Below are 19,103 nucleotides of genomic sequence, written 5' to 3' on the forward strand. Positions count from 1 at the left end.
AATAGAGAAATTTTGTACATAGTTTAAGCAGCAACAGAGATTTTTTCATGTGAAAATTTATGGAATGTATGGAATCTTTATCGAGAAAACTGGTGCGCCACTGTTGTTTCCAAAAATAATAAAAACAACTTTTGAATACCCAACTCAATTAGGAATAAATTTGATGTCTTTATTTTTTTCCCAACAAACATTTTGATGCTTGATGACAAAAATGTTAAACATTAAAAAGTAAAGTTACTGTTAACAAAAAGTAAAATTAATGAAGGTCAATATTTCCAATAAAAAAATGTGTTTTGTTGAGATTTGGAAATTATTATAAGAAAATATATTTTTATAGAATTTCAATATTCTATATCTAGAAAAGATAGTGTTTGGGGAAATTTGTCTATATAGGAGATCAGGGATTTCTTTCGACCTAGATTATGCATTCATTTCGGAACAACCTGTATATATGAAGTATTAAACCTCTAGGCGGTCGAAACAGATAGCTAAAAATTATCGACTGTTTGCACAAGTCCATTTGTACTAATAAATTCACACAATTTACACTAATTTATTATGTTATGTATTTTGAAGCTAATTTCATGGGCGTTATTGGAAGAGGTTTTTCCAGGCACTTTTTTTAGTGTTTACCACATATTATCGCTATGATTTTTAAAAAACAGTTTCCAATATCAATTATTAACCAATTGCAATGTATCCAATTCACGGTCAGTTTAAACAATAGAAGTTAGTTTCAGCCGACATTTATTCGGTTCAAAAAATAATTAAATAATTAAAAATAAATATAAGCTAAGAAAGTCAAATTATATCGGAATTTCAATTTCAGGTCGATTTAAAAAATATCACTTGAAAACTTTGTTTAACCTTTTCGAATGCTATAAAATGTTATAATGTTATAAAATATTTTCAATTACAAAAAAAAAATAGATTCTGAGCACGCAGGCGTTTTTCATGGCTCATTAAGTCGAGGGTACTTTTGTGGTATATATTAATATAATAAAATATTAACATACAAAAGAATTGCAACTCTTTACCTCTACATTCACATGTTTTATTTAATACTCTTAATTCATCCCTCTATAAGCAATTTAAAATTGTTTGATATCTAGAATAGAAACAAGGAAAAAATTATAGCAATATATTTTCCTAAGCCACAACACCGCTACCTCATACAGTGATTAATAATTAAAAAGTGAAATAAAAATAGCAAATTAACTAAATGTGTAAAAATCTTCATCTCGTCCGCATCCACCATACTGTCATTTAATGTCGTATCACGACTAATAATTAAACACAAATTTCATTAATTCTACGTTCTGGCGAATGTATGCGTACCGCTCCCTCATCGCTTAGAAGCAACCTATTTAAATAACGGAAGAAATTCCCAGAAAAAAAGAAAGTGAAGTAAAGTGCATTCATGTAAGTCATTTTCGCGGTACTACCATTATTCAGTACCTCGTACAAATTAGCATTAGCAGGATTTAAAAAGAAACGAGATAATTTTCAACCTTGAGCAGACTGTAATTCGCATACAATGCGTAAATACGAGTATTCTATTTCTAAACGAAAATAATGACAAGTTCATAAACACCCAATTAATGTAATCATTACCAAGTAATGCTCATTGCAAATTTATATTCGGGTGTTGTGGTTATACGCGATTACGCGTAAAATCTATCAAAACTTGTGGAAAATTTACCTTGACATTATAATTTACTTCGAAGTTTATTACCGAAATAACCGAAATTGCGAAATAAAAAAACAACAATGGTCAATTAAATTGACGATGGTTATGGGACTAATAACGAACGCATTTTAATAACTTTTCTCATATTTAACGATAACGATTGAAAACGGCAAATAGCATCGTAATCTTGATAAGTTGGCGATTTGCGAAAATTCAGGCAAACATGCCATTTCTTGGAAGCTACATCGGTTTATTTTCTCGATTCTTTCAAAGATTAAATTTGGTAGAAAAAGTATAATTGTAATTATCATTAATAAGCATATTGACAGAACGTAACTATTCTACAGTATTGGAATTTGGAACAGATTAAGCTATTTGTTTATTACTATATAAGTATTTAAGCAAATTATAACATGCTATTAAAACCTAATGAATTGCTCAAGCTGACATGTGAAAACAAATTTAAAGTGACATAATAATTTAGTTCCAATTAATTTAATTTTTTTGTAAGACCTGATGTGCAAATTGATGGGAATTGCCGTTGAATACATGGGGATTCATGGGTAGAGTTCCCCAAACGTTATACCGTTTTTACGACATAATCCGTTATTTAAGTTTGGTAAATGTTTATAAAGGTCTCACCGCAGGCTGTTTCTCTTTGTAACCCTCAATAAAAAAATTCGCAATTTCACAATGACGTTTGAGAACCATACTTTGGTAGTTCGTGCATACAAATGCTGAAGGCTGGCGGATTTGTGTATATTTTCATGTGTGACATTCCTCGATTATTATGGTACACGCGCTGAAAAAATGGTCCCTTCTGCTTTACAACAGGGTTGTAAAAACGGTATATCATCGGGAGAACTCTAACTGAACAGACTTATACTAATAATGAATGGGTGAAGATATTTGATTGATTTTGTCTTTTTTTTTGGATTATAACTTTAGTACCTACTTATAAAAAAACAAAATTTGGTGAGCCATTCTTACTCAGTGAGCCTCATCGAATAGTTGGTTTAACGAAATCCAAATACAGGTCATAAAAATACTGCAAGTAAATTAAATTTTCAAATTGCCCTATTCCAAATTTGTGGAAATTAAGTTTCGCCTTATAATATTCATTATGGGATGGCAAATAACAGAATCCCGAAATTAATCAACTAACCAAAAGTATGATTTGGTTAGTTGCAGGTGTAGTATACGCACTAATGGCTAATGGATTATCTTATGAGCTACCTATGAGAACGATTTTTTAATAATGAAACTTGTTCAGCTAGACGATTGATGCAGGGCTCAGGAAATTTAAATCTCTTAAAAATAACTGTCTGAACCGTTTCGAACGAAAGAAAAAGAAATACAAGTGTCAGACAAGGATTAAAATATTATAAAAACCGTTTTGGATATTTAGACTTCGTCCACAAATTGCTTTAGTTTTAAAACATCATATCAAAATATCGTGTGTAAGTAATTAAAATGAAATGGAGGAATATAGCAAATTATTATCGAAAATATCTTAAAAGAAGACAAAATTTAACAATTTTTCCGAATTTCTAATAGATATGTTATTGTTAGAAAATAACATATTAAATAAGAAATATCCTGTGATTGGAGAATTATTTGTTTAATTCAACAATTACAAAGGATGTTTTTGTTTTAAATTAATACAATGTTAATGTTCTTACGTTGTTTATAAATGTTTTTCAATATCCCGAGTCATTTTCATTGTAAAAAAATAGGTTACCTTAGAAATAAGTAGGTAGGTTTATCAAACAGGAAACAAGTACTTTTCGCAAGGTCTTTAAATGTATCACACGATTCGCCGGAAATGCCAATTGACAACGTAATTTTAAAATTTGACTTTGCAAAATACAACAGTTGTTATGAAATCATACTGATTTCTGGCATGTCCTTTGCCATGCTAAGAAAACATGAGCAAAAGATCTTTAACAATGTACCCACAAACAGCTTTAGAGTAATAAGCTAATATCTCGAGTATTATTGGCATTTGTTGTTTTGTTTTAGTTATGATAAAACCACGCAATAAAACAAAACTGAGAATGAAGGAGTGGGCGTCAACAGAGGTAGGATGGAGTCTTTCTTTGATGCACCAAATAAGCTCTCCAGGTCCGTATTCTGGTAGTACTTACCAGTATATAGGACAAGCCATTTAAAATACCTACCGCTGTTCAAAGTTTAGAATTTATTTTCGATTTTTCTACTTTGCATTTTATACTCTGTGATGACAGAAATAATATTTTTTAAAAATACATAAAGAAAGGTGTACTATGAATCGAATTCGTGCAGTCCGGTTGGCCATTTTGTAAAGGAAATTTATGGTCTTTCTAGAAGTTTTATCATTATGACTGATTATTTCGTCTAGGCTTAATCAATTTACAAACGAACTATCTAAAAATTGGTAAGGCAAGGTAAATTAACTCGAGAGAATTTGTAAAACGAGTCTGCGCAAACATTCTTTTTTGCATTTTTTTATCCACTTAGATCATTTAATTTGTTTACTATAAAATTTACTCGACAGAGTCCGGTATTAAATACTTTCCGACGTTCTTAATTAATATAAATAACGAATTTATAAAAAAATCCAAATCATTTAAGTTGTCTAAATTGTTAATGAAGATGATAAAAAGTTTGATATGAAAAAAAAAATCAATATAGTTTTGCAAATCGATGATGCTGTGTGGATATCTCCTGAGAAAACTCTCCGACTAATATAACGGATTATTAATTATTACCAGTTCCATCATAATCCTATGAATTGAGAAAATACACAATAAATACATCAAAAATAAAAATATCAAACGTGCCAACTGTTTTAGCGTCATAGACTGTAGAAGAGTATAGCATAAAACAGATCCATTCAAAATATGAAGTGAGTTTGAAATAAGGACATATTATTAATATTATTATTAATGTTATTATTATTATATTTCATGAAGGTATCCTAGATTCATTGGGAAATAAATACTTTAATATCCACCTCCCCCTCGGCTAACGTCAAGGTATTTAACCGTGACATTCAACTAAATGTTTTCAGATAAATTTATTAAGCAACGCAATTTTGGTTTACGTATAAATTCAAGAAAAAAAGTGAAAACAAGATTTTCAGAAACAAAACCGTTCCGTCAGACAAAAATCAACGAAATAATTTATTAACGCGTATCTAATAATTATAATCCTACTATTTGAGTTACAACTGATAAAGAATTTAACAGAATTAAAAACCGCATACCCACCCAGCCACCAAAGCAAGGGGTAAAATAAGGTGAAATCATCGAATGATTCATTTTTTAATAGGTTACTAAAGCGATAAAAAACTACACAGTGCTAGAGCAAACGCAAATCCTCCCCAAAATATCGATCGCATTTAAAATATTCCTATAAATATTTTATTTTGAGAAAACGGGGACTTGTTTACATCTGGGAACCGTCAATCTATAACCGCAGACGGGAGCGTAAAAAAATCAATATCCGGGCGTCTCGAGAGATGCGCCAAATTTAAATCCTTTTAAAATTAAAGGAACGCTTTGCACTAAAAAATGATATAACGCCTACCTGTGCTTCGGGATTGCACTTTTCACGTTTATGGGATAATCACTTCGTTTTCCTTGGTTATGGACCGGCATATTCATTCACTAAAATTAGAACTGACACTTTCGAAATTTATCAGAGCGTTAAATGAGGTCTAGTGCTATAATGACTAGAATGATTCGAAATTACGCCAAATATATTTTAAGTTACCCACACATGGGTGTAACTAATATTATTGCAAAATATTTGTCAGGAAGGGGAATTTTCAGCTTCTAAGCGGATCGACGGCCCAATCACGACGCCTCGCTGCGCATGTGACTTTTTCAGGTAAACTTTATCAGCTGGCTGAACCTACTAGTCCTATAACCAACAATACACGCGGATTATGGGCACAGTATTCTAAAGTGTAGGCAACATTGCCAATTGAACTCCCCGTCGTTCTACGATTTTTTTTGTTACAGTTTATTTCATTGGCAAAAAATATAGTGTAGTTATTATTATCATATTAAAATCCACTAACCTACACGCCTAGGCCTATTTGTAAAAAGATACGGACTGGTCAGTTTGGTTAGTCAGTATTGTTGCATTTCAGGTTTTTCCTGCAATATACCTAATAAAAAATAATTTACTATTTCTATAATTTTTGCTATACTCGTTTATGGGTTCAGAAGTTGGGAATCAACTTATATTTTTTTACATTTAACAGCAAGTTTGGCCTACACCTGCCTAATCTCAGATAACCCGACAACAGCGCAAACGGTGACGATTCAAAATGGCCGTTCGGTCAGTGTATTATTATAAATTATTTTTATTTATTATTAAAAAATGTCGTTTGTGTTTTGTGTGACGAATTTTTGTGTGTGATTGTATCTTAATCGGATATGGGAACGACTGGACATAGCTTGGATACTTTCAGCATAGCTGGTATGCGCTTATCTTATTTGTTTTTATCGAAATTTGTTTAATTAATGTTATCTTAATTTGAGATAGTGATTCAGAGTATTTGGTAGTATGGTTTCATAATTATAAGCGGGATGGGTCGTAAGAGCAAATCCCATCAAGTCCGTAAGTGTTTACACGCATTAATGTTTGATGAAACCTAACCTCAGTTAAAAATTAAATACATGTTCATTGGATGACATGACTAAGATCGGGCATTATTTTCAGAACTCACACAGGAACAACAGAGAGTCCTTATAGAAATACGAAGAAAAAAAACCGAATTGTTGTTGCAAATACAGGTAAGTTTCAAAATGTCTTTTTATGCCGCTGGCAATTTTTATGAGGTTATTATAATAAAATATGGAGAGAAGTTAGTTATTAAAGAAAAAGTAGCAACTAAGTTTGCACTATGACCAATGTTTGGAATTAAACATTTGAATTAATTAAATTCTTATATGGGATTCCAGTCCTGATCCTATACAATAGGAAAATATTGCCTGGCGCATGCACCATAAAATGGCCATTTTTATTTTAATATTTTTAGACACAAGGTTTGATTAAATCAGTCCGCATTACGAAATTGTTTCATCGAGACTGCTACTAATAAATTTCTTCATTAAGTTAAATAGTCGACCTGTGGGTTTTCATTGTTTTTTTCTATTTCTATTTGATTTGCTATTATAAGCAGCGTGGGTTAGATCTGTAATTGGCGGGTAAAAAGTGATTCTGATATTATTCGCTATTTATAGATCCTGGAATTTTACTGATTAAAAAACTTTTCCTACGTATCGTGTAGGGGTTTTTCCGCGAAACTCCGTTAGAATAATCGAAATTTTCTGACGTTCTTGGAACGAATAATTAAGGTTTTATTGGAAAAGCATGCGTTGATGTTGTCCGTCATAGTCTCGATATTAGATAAAATGACATCATCATCTACCGACTTTTTTTTCTTACCATTCCTGATCACCGATACGGATTGTGATACTGGGTCAATTACCTTTACGCAAGGTAAAGAGAAAATTAATGAAAACCTCAGTTTTTTCTGATTTTTCTGATGTTTACAAGGCAATAAATCTGAATCGGACAAATTGGTGACTGCTAAATTGCCCGTTGCTATTAATAAACTGGATCGTTTTAACAATAAGACAGAGCATTTCCGAGTGATGACGTAAATTATTTACCTTTCATAATGTCTACTCCCTTCTGTCTGTCCATTGAAAATATCTTGCTTGTAGTTATACTCACTCTGTAGCTTCCGACATATCATAATGTGATCATGTTATATTAGAATGATTCGTATCGGAGTTATTTTGTTACTTCTAATTTCGAGAAACTTTAGATGGTCAAAACGTCAATACTCATTGAAAAGCGGATAATGTTTTTTTGGTATGCATGTATTCCAATATGCTTATTACGGTTCGAAGTATTTTAAAGTTACTACAGTGTAAATGTAGGAATTAACGAATTCTAGCAAATGTTTTATTCATATTCAATTTGCGACTTGTTTTATATTCTATTAAATTGAAGGTATTGTACAAGTGGTGAGGAATATGGCAAATTTCATTTGTAACAGTTTGTAGATAGTCAACATAAACATTTGATGATTGCAGAGTCGAAGAGTTTCAGGTTAATTATCCGCCATCTTCTGGATCTTCTTTTGGTTAGTTTGGTATTTTCAGTCGATTATATTTACTCAAATTGCTATTTGTAAGGCTTTTGGTAATTTGTTACTATATCGTCACGGGGATTAAGCTTCAAAAACCTTTTTTTGCAGCTTGTCAACTAATTTCGTTTTGATTAATTAGTTAGTTTGGTAATTATGGTCGCGTTCTTTGTATGTACACTGCATCTCAAATTCGTTTGCTAGGAATCACCAATGTGATACTCATCCAAATTTTTCATTTAAACAGGTTTTCTAGTGGCCAAATCTGATGTGATTATTTTGCATGGACTGGCGCTATCGCTGTTTAAAGAAACACGTGCACTTTGCGTAAGCTCCTATCGTTTGGATGACACTAAAATATCTTCAAACTCGTTATCACATCTTGTGCTACTTTTCCGTTTTATTACAATGACAAAGATCGCTTTATTTACATTACCACGTCAGCTTCCGACGTTCGAGTTTTATTTTATGGTGATATGTTGAATTTAAAAAAAAGTCAAATGCTTATGGCATGGATGCTTGCTATAAAACCGTTTAAAATTAAGAATCTTACACCATAGCCTTTATTGTTAAAAAGGTGAATCTAACTATTCGTAATTTTTCTGAGAATATTTTGAATGGTAAACATTTTGTTAATCCAATTAAATTCGATAATTTTAGGACATCAATTAAAATTACTGCGTTTTTTACCATTATGGTACACTTATGTGAATCTTAATTACTGTGAAAGGAAAATTGTGCTTCGGTGTTTACAAACTTTTAATTTTTTTTTATTTTGGCAGTTTCCGAGAGAAAAATACATGCTTACCCTAAACTTAAAGTTTATTATTATTATTAACCCACCACCGCACAAATTATGGATACATTCTAGAATACTAAACTCTAAAGTAAACATCTGCTCTTAATTTTGCAATAACTTTATGAATATTGTATATTGTTGTTTTATTAGCAAAAATTTAAAATCTTTTAATTAAAATAAAGTCACTTGAACCGCGTTGTCAGATTTTCCTTGAATTAAATTTTCTCCTTGTACCGTGCGTTCAATTTATCTTGATAACATTTTAATTAGCTGTAACTTTTGTTTTTAGAGATGTCAAGGTAAATAAAAAAACAAAATGTAGGGTTAGCAGCCAAGCAAGTGACGTATAAAACAAAACACCAGCAATTTTCTGACATATAAGCCTACATCATATTCTTTGGATGTAACACCCTGTATATTATATATGTGTTTAATAGAATATCTTATTCCGATTGCAATGATGCAACACACTTTATATTTTATTTTTATTTATTTATTACAAATCGGCAAAAATAGGACATTTTTATACAGTTTCGAAGAGTGCCCTGACTGACAAATAAAAACATGTTTATGTTTGACATATTAATAAACAACGTCGATGGTTCATGTTGGGGTTGCTGACGAAGGACCACCCTGTTTCCAGGGACGAGATTGACGACAATTCGAGTGGATTCTAATTACTGTTTTATTTTTAAGAAACACTTAGAAACGAAGAAAACTTAATAACAAATTCTGTGACGGCTCGCTTTGCTCATCCCGACTTCTCGCCCTCGCCCCGTCTCGCTTCTTTCTTCCGACCGTCTCTGTCCACGTCTCGCAAAGCTCTCTCGGCTCTCGTCGTGCCGCCCCGCAGTCGCACTAGGTTCGCACTGTTAGCCTTGTTGCCGAGTCTTTCACAAAGTCCAACAGTTCAAATATTGTCCAAGTACATTATTGTTAAAATGATTTTCGCGAATTTAGCATCCGTGAAAGGAGTGATATGCTTCAATGCTTCAAATGCTGAATAATAAAAGTGCAATCGCAACTCGTCGTCAGTATATTAGACTTTATCCAGAGCGCCGAGCTCCTTCAAAACAGATATTTCCAAGGCTGGTAAAGAAATTTGCAGAAAACTGTAACGTATTAAATGCTAAAAAGGTATGCCGGAATCATAATATTTTAAATGAAGAAAATAGGGCAAACATATTAGGATTCTATGAAGCACATACAGTTTGCTCTATTACTAGAGTATATGAAGAGACAGGTATTCCTAGGGGATCAATCCACTCAGTTTTCGAATAAAAATATATTGCATTTAAATGTCTTAAAAATCAAAAAACTAAGTGCAGAACAATTTCAAAGGAGGATGCAGTTTTGTTTGGATTTTTTAAATAGACATGATGAAGATAATAATTTTTTGAAAAACATTTTAGGGACGGATGAAAGTTCCTTCGCTACAAGAAAGGTTGGTAATAGATAAAATACGCGATATTGGTGTTTAAATAATCCTAGACAAATACACGAAATAAAAACCCAAAGGTACCAATCAATTAATATGATGTGGTGTCATAGATGGGCATATTTTGAGTCCGATATTTATAGGTCAAAAGTTAAACGGAGATCATTATTTGCAACTCTCGGAAACGTTACTAAATGCAAGACATCATACAATTAGAGTGTATGAGAAATGTGTTCGTGGTCACATACAGCAGTTTTAAAGAATCTTTTACTTAGTGTGTGTTGCCATTTTTGGTGTTTTTGTTTTACTTTAATTTGTAAATAATTATTGTTGTTACAGTCGGTCACGGCGCTTTTTCAAAATATATAAAAAAATCCTATTTTTGCCAATTTGTCCAAAACGAGTGTACTAAAATATAAAGTGTGTTACATCATTGTAATCGGAAAGAGATATTCTAAAGACATGTATAATGTACAGGGTGTTGCATTTACAAAAATGTGATGTAGGCTTATATGTCAGAAAATGGATAGTGTTTTATTTTATACGTCACTTGGAAAAAACTTGGCTACTAAAAACAACAAAGTTACAGCCAATTAAAATGTTATCAAGATAAATTGAACACACGGTACAAGCAAATTGGATATGTGGTGTTGGTGGTTTGAAATTTTAATTATATCGATTTGAGCATTTAAGCATGATCAAGAAGGGAATAATTATTAATTATTAATTCCAAATTAAAAGAAATTGGGATCTTCTGAAACAAAGCTCGGAAACAGCTTCATAATTTAGGGTATGCGCAATTTAGGAATGCGCAAAAATCATGAACGGAAGGCATAAGTATAGAGAAACTTCCACTTGAATCATTTGATTCTATGGATTTTGATTTCGATTCGGGTTGTGCTATTGAAAAGAAAAACATTAAGTGGTGTTGCTCTATTTTATGCACGAAAACTCACTTTTCATCGTATTTGTCAACAAATCATAATTATTTAAGGAATAACAGGGATTATTCCTTTATTTCAAACTCAAAGGCAGAATAAGATATCCCGTTCGCGAACTTCCTCGGGAAATTTAATTCTCTATTAAATCGTTTAACGGACATCAAAACTGATATAGGTGTATTTAAATTTGAAAAAATTAATCTAAGCAATCTGTTTTCAAGATCACGTTGTAGTGGAATCACCCTGTGCTTCAAAATACAGATAGACGATGAGCCCCCCTGTATAAACTTGGAAAAGCCATTCTCTATAAGTATTTTTAGGGGTCATTTTTCAACGTTATTGTTGAATACTATTATTGAACTCAAAGTTCGATTTAATGCGCCACAACGCAAACTATAAGAATCGATTAGCATATTTGAATAATAATTTAGCAATAATTTTGTTATCGGCGCAAATTAACATTCGTAATAGCGGACAAATGCGTTTCGCGAAAATCTTTATCTCGAACGTTATAAATATATACTGGACAATGATAACAAATCGATGTTTATATTATTTTGATAATGGAGAGACTCCCAGCAGAAGATTTGATTTGTTCGGTTAACTACGCCTAAAGTTATGGCGGTAGATTAAATTTGTACGAAATTGTGGAGGTGTGATACTTATGATCGTGCCACCTTCATAGATATGATTTTTATTTTTTGGAAAAATTGTTTCAATGATTTATTTCCTATTTTTAAGGAATTTTATTGCGCACCCCGGTGTTGCCATTTTTGAAAATAGAAACCTTAAACTTCCAAACACCCGTATTCTTGAAATCGGGGAATGGAAATGAACTGGAGAAATACGTTGCCAAATTTCTCAACAACGAATGTCGGTAATTTTATCCTGCCCCTCATACTATACTATTCTATGATTTTTATAGTTAACTGACCGAACATAAAAATGTGTATGGTTTTAGCCTATCATTTTTAATATAATTACAGCGGAGAATAATGCGTCAATAAATAATGCCACTACTAAAATTATTGATCGTACGTGTTGCAAGATGCGTAGTATTTACTACTAACTTTAATAAAACGAATTTAAGAAATGTTAGCGCCTAGGAAAATATAAGTGGTTATACACTAAGATACTTTGTCAATTCAAATAACTGAGTAAATTTTCTTTTATGAACATTAAAGGAAACCGCTTGAATAAGCACATCTGAATCTCCTCCTCAAAATCGACATTGATGATATTAGGGCAGTACAGAAGGTGCTATTGCAATTTTTTACTAAATATTATTTTAGTAGTAAAAATATCAACAAAAAATACAAATTTGTAGGTTACCCCATCGCTCATGACCAGTAGAATAAGTTTCTCCCTTTGAAATAAACTTTTATCTGTTTTTTTAATAGAATTTTTTAATTTTAATATTTTTGGGAAACACGCCCAGTTTCGGCTGTTTGCCCACAACATTTCTATTCCCTAAAATTCAAGAATAGTGCCGTCACATTTTCATAAAGCTATTCGAAACGGGTAAGGTTAATATAACTCTATTCTATAGACCGAATATTCGTAAAATAAAATTTATGTGAAATGCATGAATGGCATATCAATTTCTATGGATCACAAGTTTTTTCGAAAAACGTGGATTTAAGATTTCTTACAATTTATATGAAAGTCCCTGAAAATGTCTAGTTTTTTTTTTCGGTGCTAAGATTTTTATTGTTTTTAACATATAAGAGCGTCCATTCAAATCCAGACATCTCCACCTTTTTACACAAAATAGATTCAGAATTGTTTTATTTTAAAGACTATTAGAATACTTTTGAGTTTCAATATATTCCATTTTAAAATTGCTTTTAGCGAATTGGTCAAAACTTGGCATTTAATCATACTTCAAGACTATCAACAAGAAATAGAGCGAAACTCAACATGTCCATATATCAAACAAATATTTTAAATGAATTCAATTTTATTTTTAACAGTAATATATTGGTATGTGGTTCGAGTTAGCGAAATAAAAATAGATCGTACGAAGGATTATAAATATATATAATACGTATAATAAAAAATATTGTAAATCAAGATTTTATTGAAAATGCGGTTTTATAGGTAGTGAATTATTTTGACGATCAAAATTTTATTTGGACTGAATTTTACCCCTCCTATGCGTTAAAATTTTGTTTACTTATTTATTTAAGGCACACCCTATTTTACTATTTTACGCTCATCCTATACGACCGTTATATATTAGGTTCCTGGCAAAATGATATTTCAGGATCAGTCAGATAAATTATACTGATAAAATGAGCGTTTATTTCCTATGGGGCTGCGCGTATCGCTCGCCGTTTTCAGTTCTTACACGTGACGAATGTGTTCGCATTTAATGGAACGGTAGAAAATTTCCCGTAATTAAAATTTTGGGTGAACTGAAAAATGCATTTCGACAACAAACGTCAAATGTCGTTTATCGAAAATGCTTCGTAAATTAATTTATTTAATTATGGACACTACCCTTAAATGACTATCCTGTGTGTAAACATAATAAATTTGAAATGTTAATGGAAAATCCCTCCCGGCAACGCCGTCGTTACTCTTGGTAAGGGCAGTGACAATAGTAACACAACGAACGAGATTTATTTGTTGTATTAAATTAAACTCGCCCTCTTGGTGTGTCGATTTAACGTTGGGGTCGCATCAATAAATAAATTAATTAAATGAAACATCTGGGACACGGTGTTGGTTTTTCAAAAGCACGCCAATTTTTTAACGGGGCGACAAGGCTTGTCTTTTTCTTTATACAATAATGTTTTTTTAACTTTAGAACTTTTAAACTTAATAATCTAACAAAAATGTGATGAGGATACAATTAGTAAAATATATTATATTGCAAAGTGGTTAGCTTGTTTAGTTTATTAAGGCTGACATAAGTTGCAAACATAAACTCAAATCTTTTGCCACGGTGTATGGGTATTTTTGGAGAGAAAAAAAATCAAAGGAATTAACATTTAATTTTTAGTAAATTATTAAAAAAAAAATGCAATTTGTAATATTTTTTTACCAGAAAACATTATTATTTTGAATAAATGCATAAATTGGAAATGGATACAAAAGTCTACGTAATTATGCTTTGTCATCCCTCAGACGTGAAAAAACTGCTTATTTAAAATTTGTTACCTCTGAAGAAGCGTTTAAAAATAATAAATATCATGTCAAGAAATAAGTCAGCATTACCACCAAATTTGTAGGATCCACAAATTATTAACAGATATTTTTTAAAAAACAAATTAAATGTTGGAGAAGATTGTTTGTTTATCAGCAAGTACTTTCGTATACAACTAGTCATAATATCAGTAGTATCAGAAATCAGTATCTTTTTTCCAGTCGTATTTTAATTATAGTCAGCAGTTCGTTAGAACTAATATTGGTATATCAGGTTTGGATAACGTTACTTTGGGAGTGCCACAGGATTCAATTCTTGGACCTCTGTTGTATTTCTTATACACATTTGATATGTCTAAGGCAGTAAGTTTTTCGCAAATTCATTCATATGCTGATGACACCCAGTTGTTACATACATTTAAATCAATTAATTATGATAACGTTGGTGCTAATCTTAGTTTGTATCTTAAAAGTCTTTCTCGATATAGTAAAAAACACAATCTTTGCTTTGCTCCCCCTGGAAGCCACAATTTAGTTAAATTTATATAGTGGCCGCATGTCTAATTTATGTATCCCTTAAAACGCTATATGCAAATAAACATATATTGAATTTTAAAGTTCGAAGAAAACACTCTGAGGTTATATACTGTCTTCCATTATATTATCCATTCTTAACTGTTGCTGATAAATCCAGCTGTGCCCGATTCGTTTATGGTTTGAATAAGTTTGTTCAGAAAAAATATTTGCGTTGAAATAGCTATTAACTAAATTCCTGTTTCAATTTTTACTCGCAATTGTTGTATTTAAGGTCATAAAATATTCTTTACCAACGTACCTGAAAGATTGTCTAGTGTTTCGGTGTGATATTTACAATGCCGCTCTAAGGACGAAAAACATTCTGGATATGCCCCAGCATAATTATTGTAAATTTGATCGCTGCTTTAACTATAGTGCCATTAAGCTTTATAATAATTATAATGAATATTTTGAATCCAGCTCAGTTCTAGTATTTAGGAAAAAAATTAAGGTTTATTTATTGGAATTACAAGTCTCTGTCCTAAACAAATTAGTATTTTACCAATAATGAATTTTTAGACTCTTATTATTATTATAGCTTGTTGTGGTCATTATTATTATATTCGGTTAATGTTGTGTAACTGAGATCAAGATCTTATGCTAGACTTCGCCGTTTGAAATGTGTAACTATATTAGTTTGTAATTAAGTAATTTTGTCTAAAATATCTCAATAAAGACTATTATTATTATTATCATTATTATTTTCCGAGGGATAACGCTGGGAATCTTACATCAGCCAAACACCAGCTCTAGCGTGCTGACTGTCCCACATAATGGGAAGACCCCGACGGGGATGCGCACCTGTCGGGAGTGCCGGTTTCTTACCGGCTAAACCCAGCAAACCCTTCATCTTCACCACCTAGCTGGGAACTGTTGTTCACATTACTTCCAGCTAGGGGGGCGTGTCTGTGCCACGTGGCGTTCGTATCTGTCGTTCCTGTATTTCTCCGTGCAGTATCAGTCAACACGTCACGTGTTGTCTCGTTAGTCTTCTAGGCAGCCGTCTGCGTTCTTTCTTAATAGTATGTCCCTTATGAACTTGTCCACAAGGTCCCAGTTTTTCATTGTCGACGTCATCAGGTCAATCACGTTGTCTACCGTAATCGGTCCAGTTAACGTCTCGAGTCTTTGTCTTTCTACCGTCCATCGTGAACAGTCGAAAAACGTATGTTCCGCGTTGTCAGTTCCTCCGCAGTACTTATAGCATGGGCTCGTTACCTTACCCATGCGGCAGAGGTAATGCCGGAAGTATCCATGTCGGGAGAGGAACTGAGTGAGGTAAAAATTCACCTCACCCCCGTCCCTCTCCTTCCATCGTCGCACGTCTCTGATTAGTCTCCTCGTCCAAGTGGAGTCCGTGCCGTTAGTCCATCGGGTCTGCCAGTCGTCCATCTTCACGTTGCGTGCTTCTTTGGACGCCCTTGCCCTGCCCAGTTCCATACTACGCTCATAGACACTCTTTCGCTCAAGAGCTGAGAGGTCTATGGGAATCACACCGGCGATAACTAACACCGCCGATTCGGGGACTGTTCGGTACGCGCACGCGATACGAAGAGCCCCCCGTCTTTGCACCGACAGCATGGCCTGTCGGTATTTCTTTACTTCCATCGCACCTCCCCATATCTCGACCCCGTACAGGAGAATCCAGTGGGTTACTGTCATCAGTAATTGTCGCGTCTTCTGTTTTGGTCCTCTCGTGTTTACCATAAGGCGACTGAGTGCTGCAGTTTTTGAAGCTGCCTTGTCTACGGCGCGCCTGATGTGCGACCAGAACGTCAGCCTCGTATCCAGGTAAACACCGAGATACCTGACCTCGCCTCTCGACTGTCATTTGCACATTCGTGTCAATGGGCTTTCGTGTCAGGTACGTCAGTTCGGTCTTCTGTATGACTAAGTCTAGCCCTCGTCCCCGTAACCAGTCTGTAATCTGTCCTAGAGCTCGATTCAGCCGGAGCTGTCGTTGGGCGACCGTCCCGTGCAACTATCACGATGACGACATCGTCCGCGTATGCTACTAAACCTAAAGGTAGTTGTTAACTCCCCCACGATGTCCTTCCACCTCGCTGAATTGAAGGCGTTTCGTACGTCGAGTGTTGCCAAGAGCACTATTGGCCTGTCTTTGTGGGGCTTTGTCTGCGCTCTGTCGAAAGCGTCCACCACGTCCCGTATCGCGTCTATGGTCGATCGGCCCTTCCTGAAGCCGTATTGCCTGTCGTGCATGCCACCGGCATCCTGTACTGCCTTTTGGATTCGAGGCCGGAGTAGCAGCTCGAGCAGCTCGAACAGCTTGCCCAGCGTGTTAAGCAGGCAAAATTATTATTATTATTATTATTATTATTATTACTATTATTATTATTATTATTATTATTATTATTATTATTACTGTTTTTTTTTGTATGAGAGGTTATAAGGCGAATCTTCCTGAGCCCGTTCTGGGCGTCTCAAGACACCCTGGGGATGGATGGTGTGTCCCCTTGGCGATGACGGGTTGGCAACAGCCGACCGTGTAAACCCAGTGTGAGCGTACTCACACTTCCTCTCTTGACGACAAAAAACAGTGTGCCCTCCATCTGGAACTTACTTCAGATGGAGTGTCGTCCGGACGCGCGTGATGTTCTCTCGCGCCCTATGATCTTCCCTATGATCTTTCGGTGTCCTATTGACTAAGGTTCAGCGAGCTTGTATAAGATTTGGCCGTTCTATCCTCTTGGTAGAAAGTATTTGCTTTGCCATTTTGCAGACGTGGTCCCAATTTGTCGGTGACTCTAACATTTTTTCTACTAGATTGTCTGGGCTTATGTGACCGAGTATTTGCTCTGCTATATTCCGCTGCATGTTCCATCTTGGGCAGAAAAATAGAGTGTGTTCAACCGTATCCACGTTTATGCAATAAAGGCACTCCTCGGTTTCGGCCAGATTGAAACGTTTGAAGTAGGCTTCAAAGCACTCGTGCTCGGTGAGTGTTTGTGTAAGAAAGAAATCTACTTCACCTTGTCGTCTCTCAAACCAGGGTCTTATATTTGGAATTAGCTGTTTACTCCATTCCGCTGTACCATCATCTATGTCCCATTCCTCTTCCCAGCATAACATCACCGTGTTTTGTGCTTCCGTTTTAGCGTCTGGTTCATCTTTCTCTATACGGGCTCTGCACTTAACTAGGAGATTAATAGGTGGGATCCTACCTATCACCATAAGTGCCTTATTGGAAGTTGTTCTGTATGCTTCGGAGACTCTTATGGCTACCCTCCTTTGAACACTACTCAGAATCCTTTTATAGACTTTCTTCTCAACTGCTTGCTCCCATATTGAGGCGCCATATAGTAGTATTGAAGTCACTACTGAGCATAATATCCTCCTGGTGCTATCACGAGGCCCATTAACTTTTGGTAGAAGGCGACTGATGTTGTTCAAGGCCTTGTTTGCCTTTTCTGTTACGGCTCTGATGTGGGGCCCCATGGACATGTTTCTATCTAGTTTTATACCTAGATATCTGACTACTTCCTGACTCTGAACTGTTGTGTTTTCCATTGTGACTGAAATGTTTTTAACTTTCCTTCCAGCAACAAGTAGGACTGCCTCCGTTTTTTGGGGGGCTAATTTCAGGTTGTTAGATTTCATCCATTTGGAACAGGAATTCGGAATACACCGTTGTAATACACATTCCATAGGGTTGGACCTATTACTGATCCCTGCGGGACCCCGCATGTGACGTCCACTTGCGCTGCCTCACCTATGCTTAAACGCCTATCTTCGAAGTAGCTTGCTGTGATGTTATACAGATAAGGGGCTATGTTACGATTTCGAAGCTCTTCCAATATACCACACCATGGTGCCGTGTTGAAGGCATTTTCGACGTCTACCGTGACAAGAGCACATAACTTCCTCCTTCCCCACGGGGTCTGTTTTACGTCGTCTACCTTTTCTCGTATCCTTCTCAAAGCGCTGATAGTTGGTCTCTTTTCCCGAAACCCATGCTGTTCTTCTGCCAGTCCGCCAGTCCTTTCAATTTCTTCCTTGAGACGTTTTACCAGCAAATGTTCCAGTAGCTTACCAGCTACATTGATTAAGCATATGGGTCTATACTTCTTATCCTGACCTGGTTTCTCTATAAGGATAAGTCGCGCCAATTTCCATATTCTAGGAAATTCTCCCTTCAGCAATATTTTGTTTATAATTTCAGGAGGGAGATTGTCCGGTCCAGGGGCTTTGCTATCTTTTATTTTTCCAACTGCAGTTCTTAGTTCTTCGACAGTAAACAGAGGTATGTCTCTAGGATGAACTGTTACCTTGTTCCACTTTTGAAGTGGTCGAGTCGGAAAAAGTGACTTAGCAATTTGTAATTGCTTTTCATCTGACAT

General features: G+C 34.5%; 2 protein-coding genes across 7 annotated transcripts in view; one reads left to right on the forward strand and one right to left on the reverse strand.

Moving 5' to 3' along the window:
- LOC132700050 (alkyldihydroxyacetonephosphate synthase) overlaps nucleotides 1-5,553 on the reverse strand; it is a 52,200-nt gene extending 46,647 nt beyond the window's left edge. The window contains exon 1 of the mRNA XM_060667149.1: nucleotides 5,261-5,553. Within this exon, the coding sequence (XP_060523132.1) occupies nucleotides 5,261-5,337 (77 nt within the window). The 5' untranslated portion in view covers nucleotides 5,338-5,553. The remainder of the gene's footprint in view (nucleotides 1-5,260) is intronic.
- Nucleotides 3,603-19,103, forward strand: part of LOC132700052 (cytohesin-1) — a 73,639-nt gene continuing 58,138 nt past the window's right edge. Inside the window, exons 1-3 of one of the 6 annotated variants that reach the window (XM_060667156.1) lie at nucleotides 6,010-6,160; nucleotides 6,227-6,301; nucleotides 6,404-6,477. In XM_060667156.1, coding sequence (XP_060523139.1) covers nucleotides 6,271-6,301; nucleotides 6,404-6,477 — 105 coding nt within the window. In that variant the 5' untranslated portion in view covers nucleotides 6,010-6,160; nucleotides 6,227-6,270. Of the gene's footprint in view, nucleotides 3,815-5,969; nucleotides 6,161-6,226; nucleotides 6,302-6,403; nucleotides 6,478-19,103 lie in introns of those variants that run through there. The other 5 variants (XM_060667161.1, XM_060667152.1, XM_060667159.1 and 2 more) reach the window with 5 other exon arrangements.

The sequence above is a fragment of the Cylas formicarius genome, unplaced genomic scaffold, assembly GCF_029955315.1.
Source record: "Cylas formicarius isolate icCylForm1 unplaced genomic scaffold, icCylForm1.1 PGA_scaffold_3__17_contigs__length_32017465, whole genome shotgun sequence".
NCBI classification, from domain to species: domain Eukaryota; kingdom Metazoa; phylum Arthropoda; class Insecta; order Coleoptera; family Brentidae; genus Cylas; species Cylas formicarius.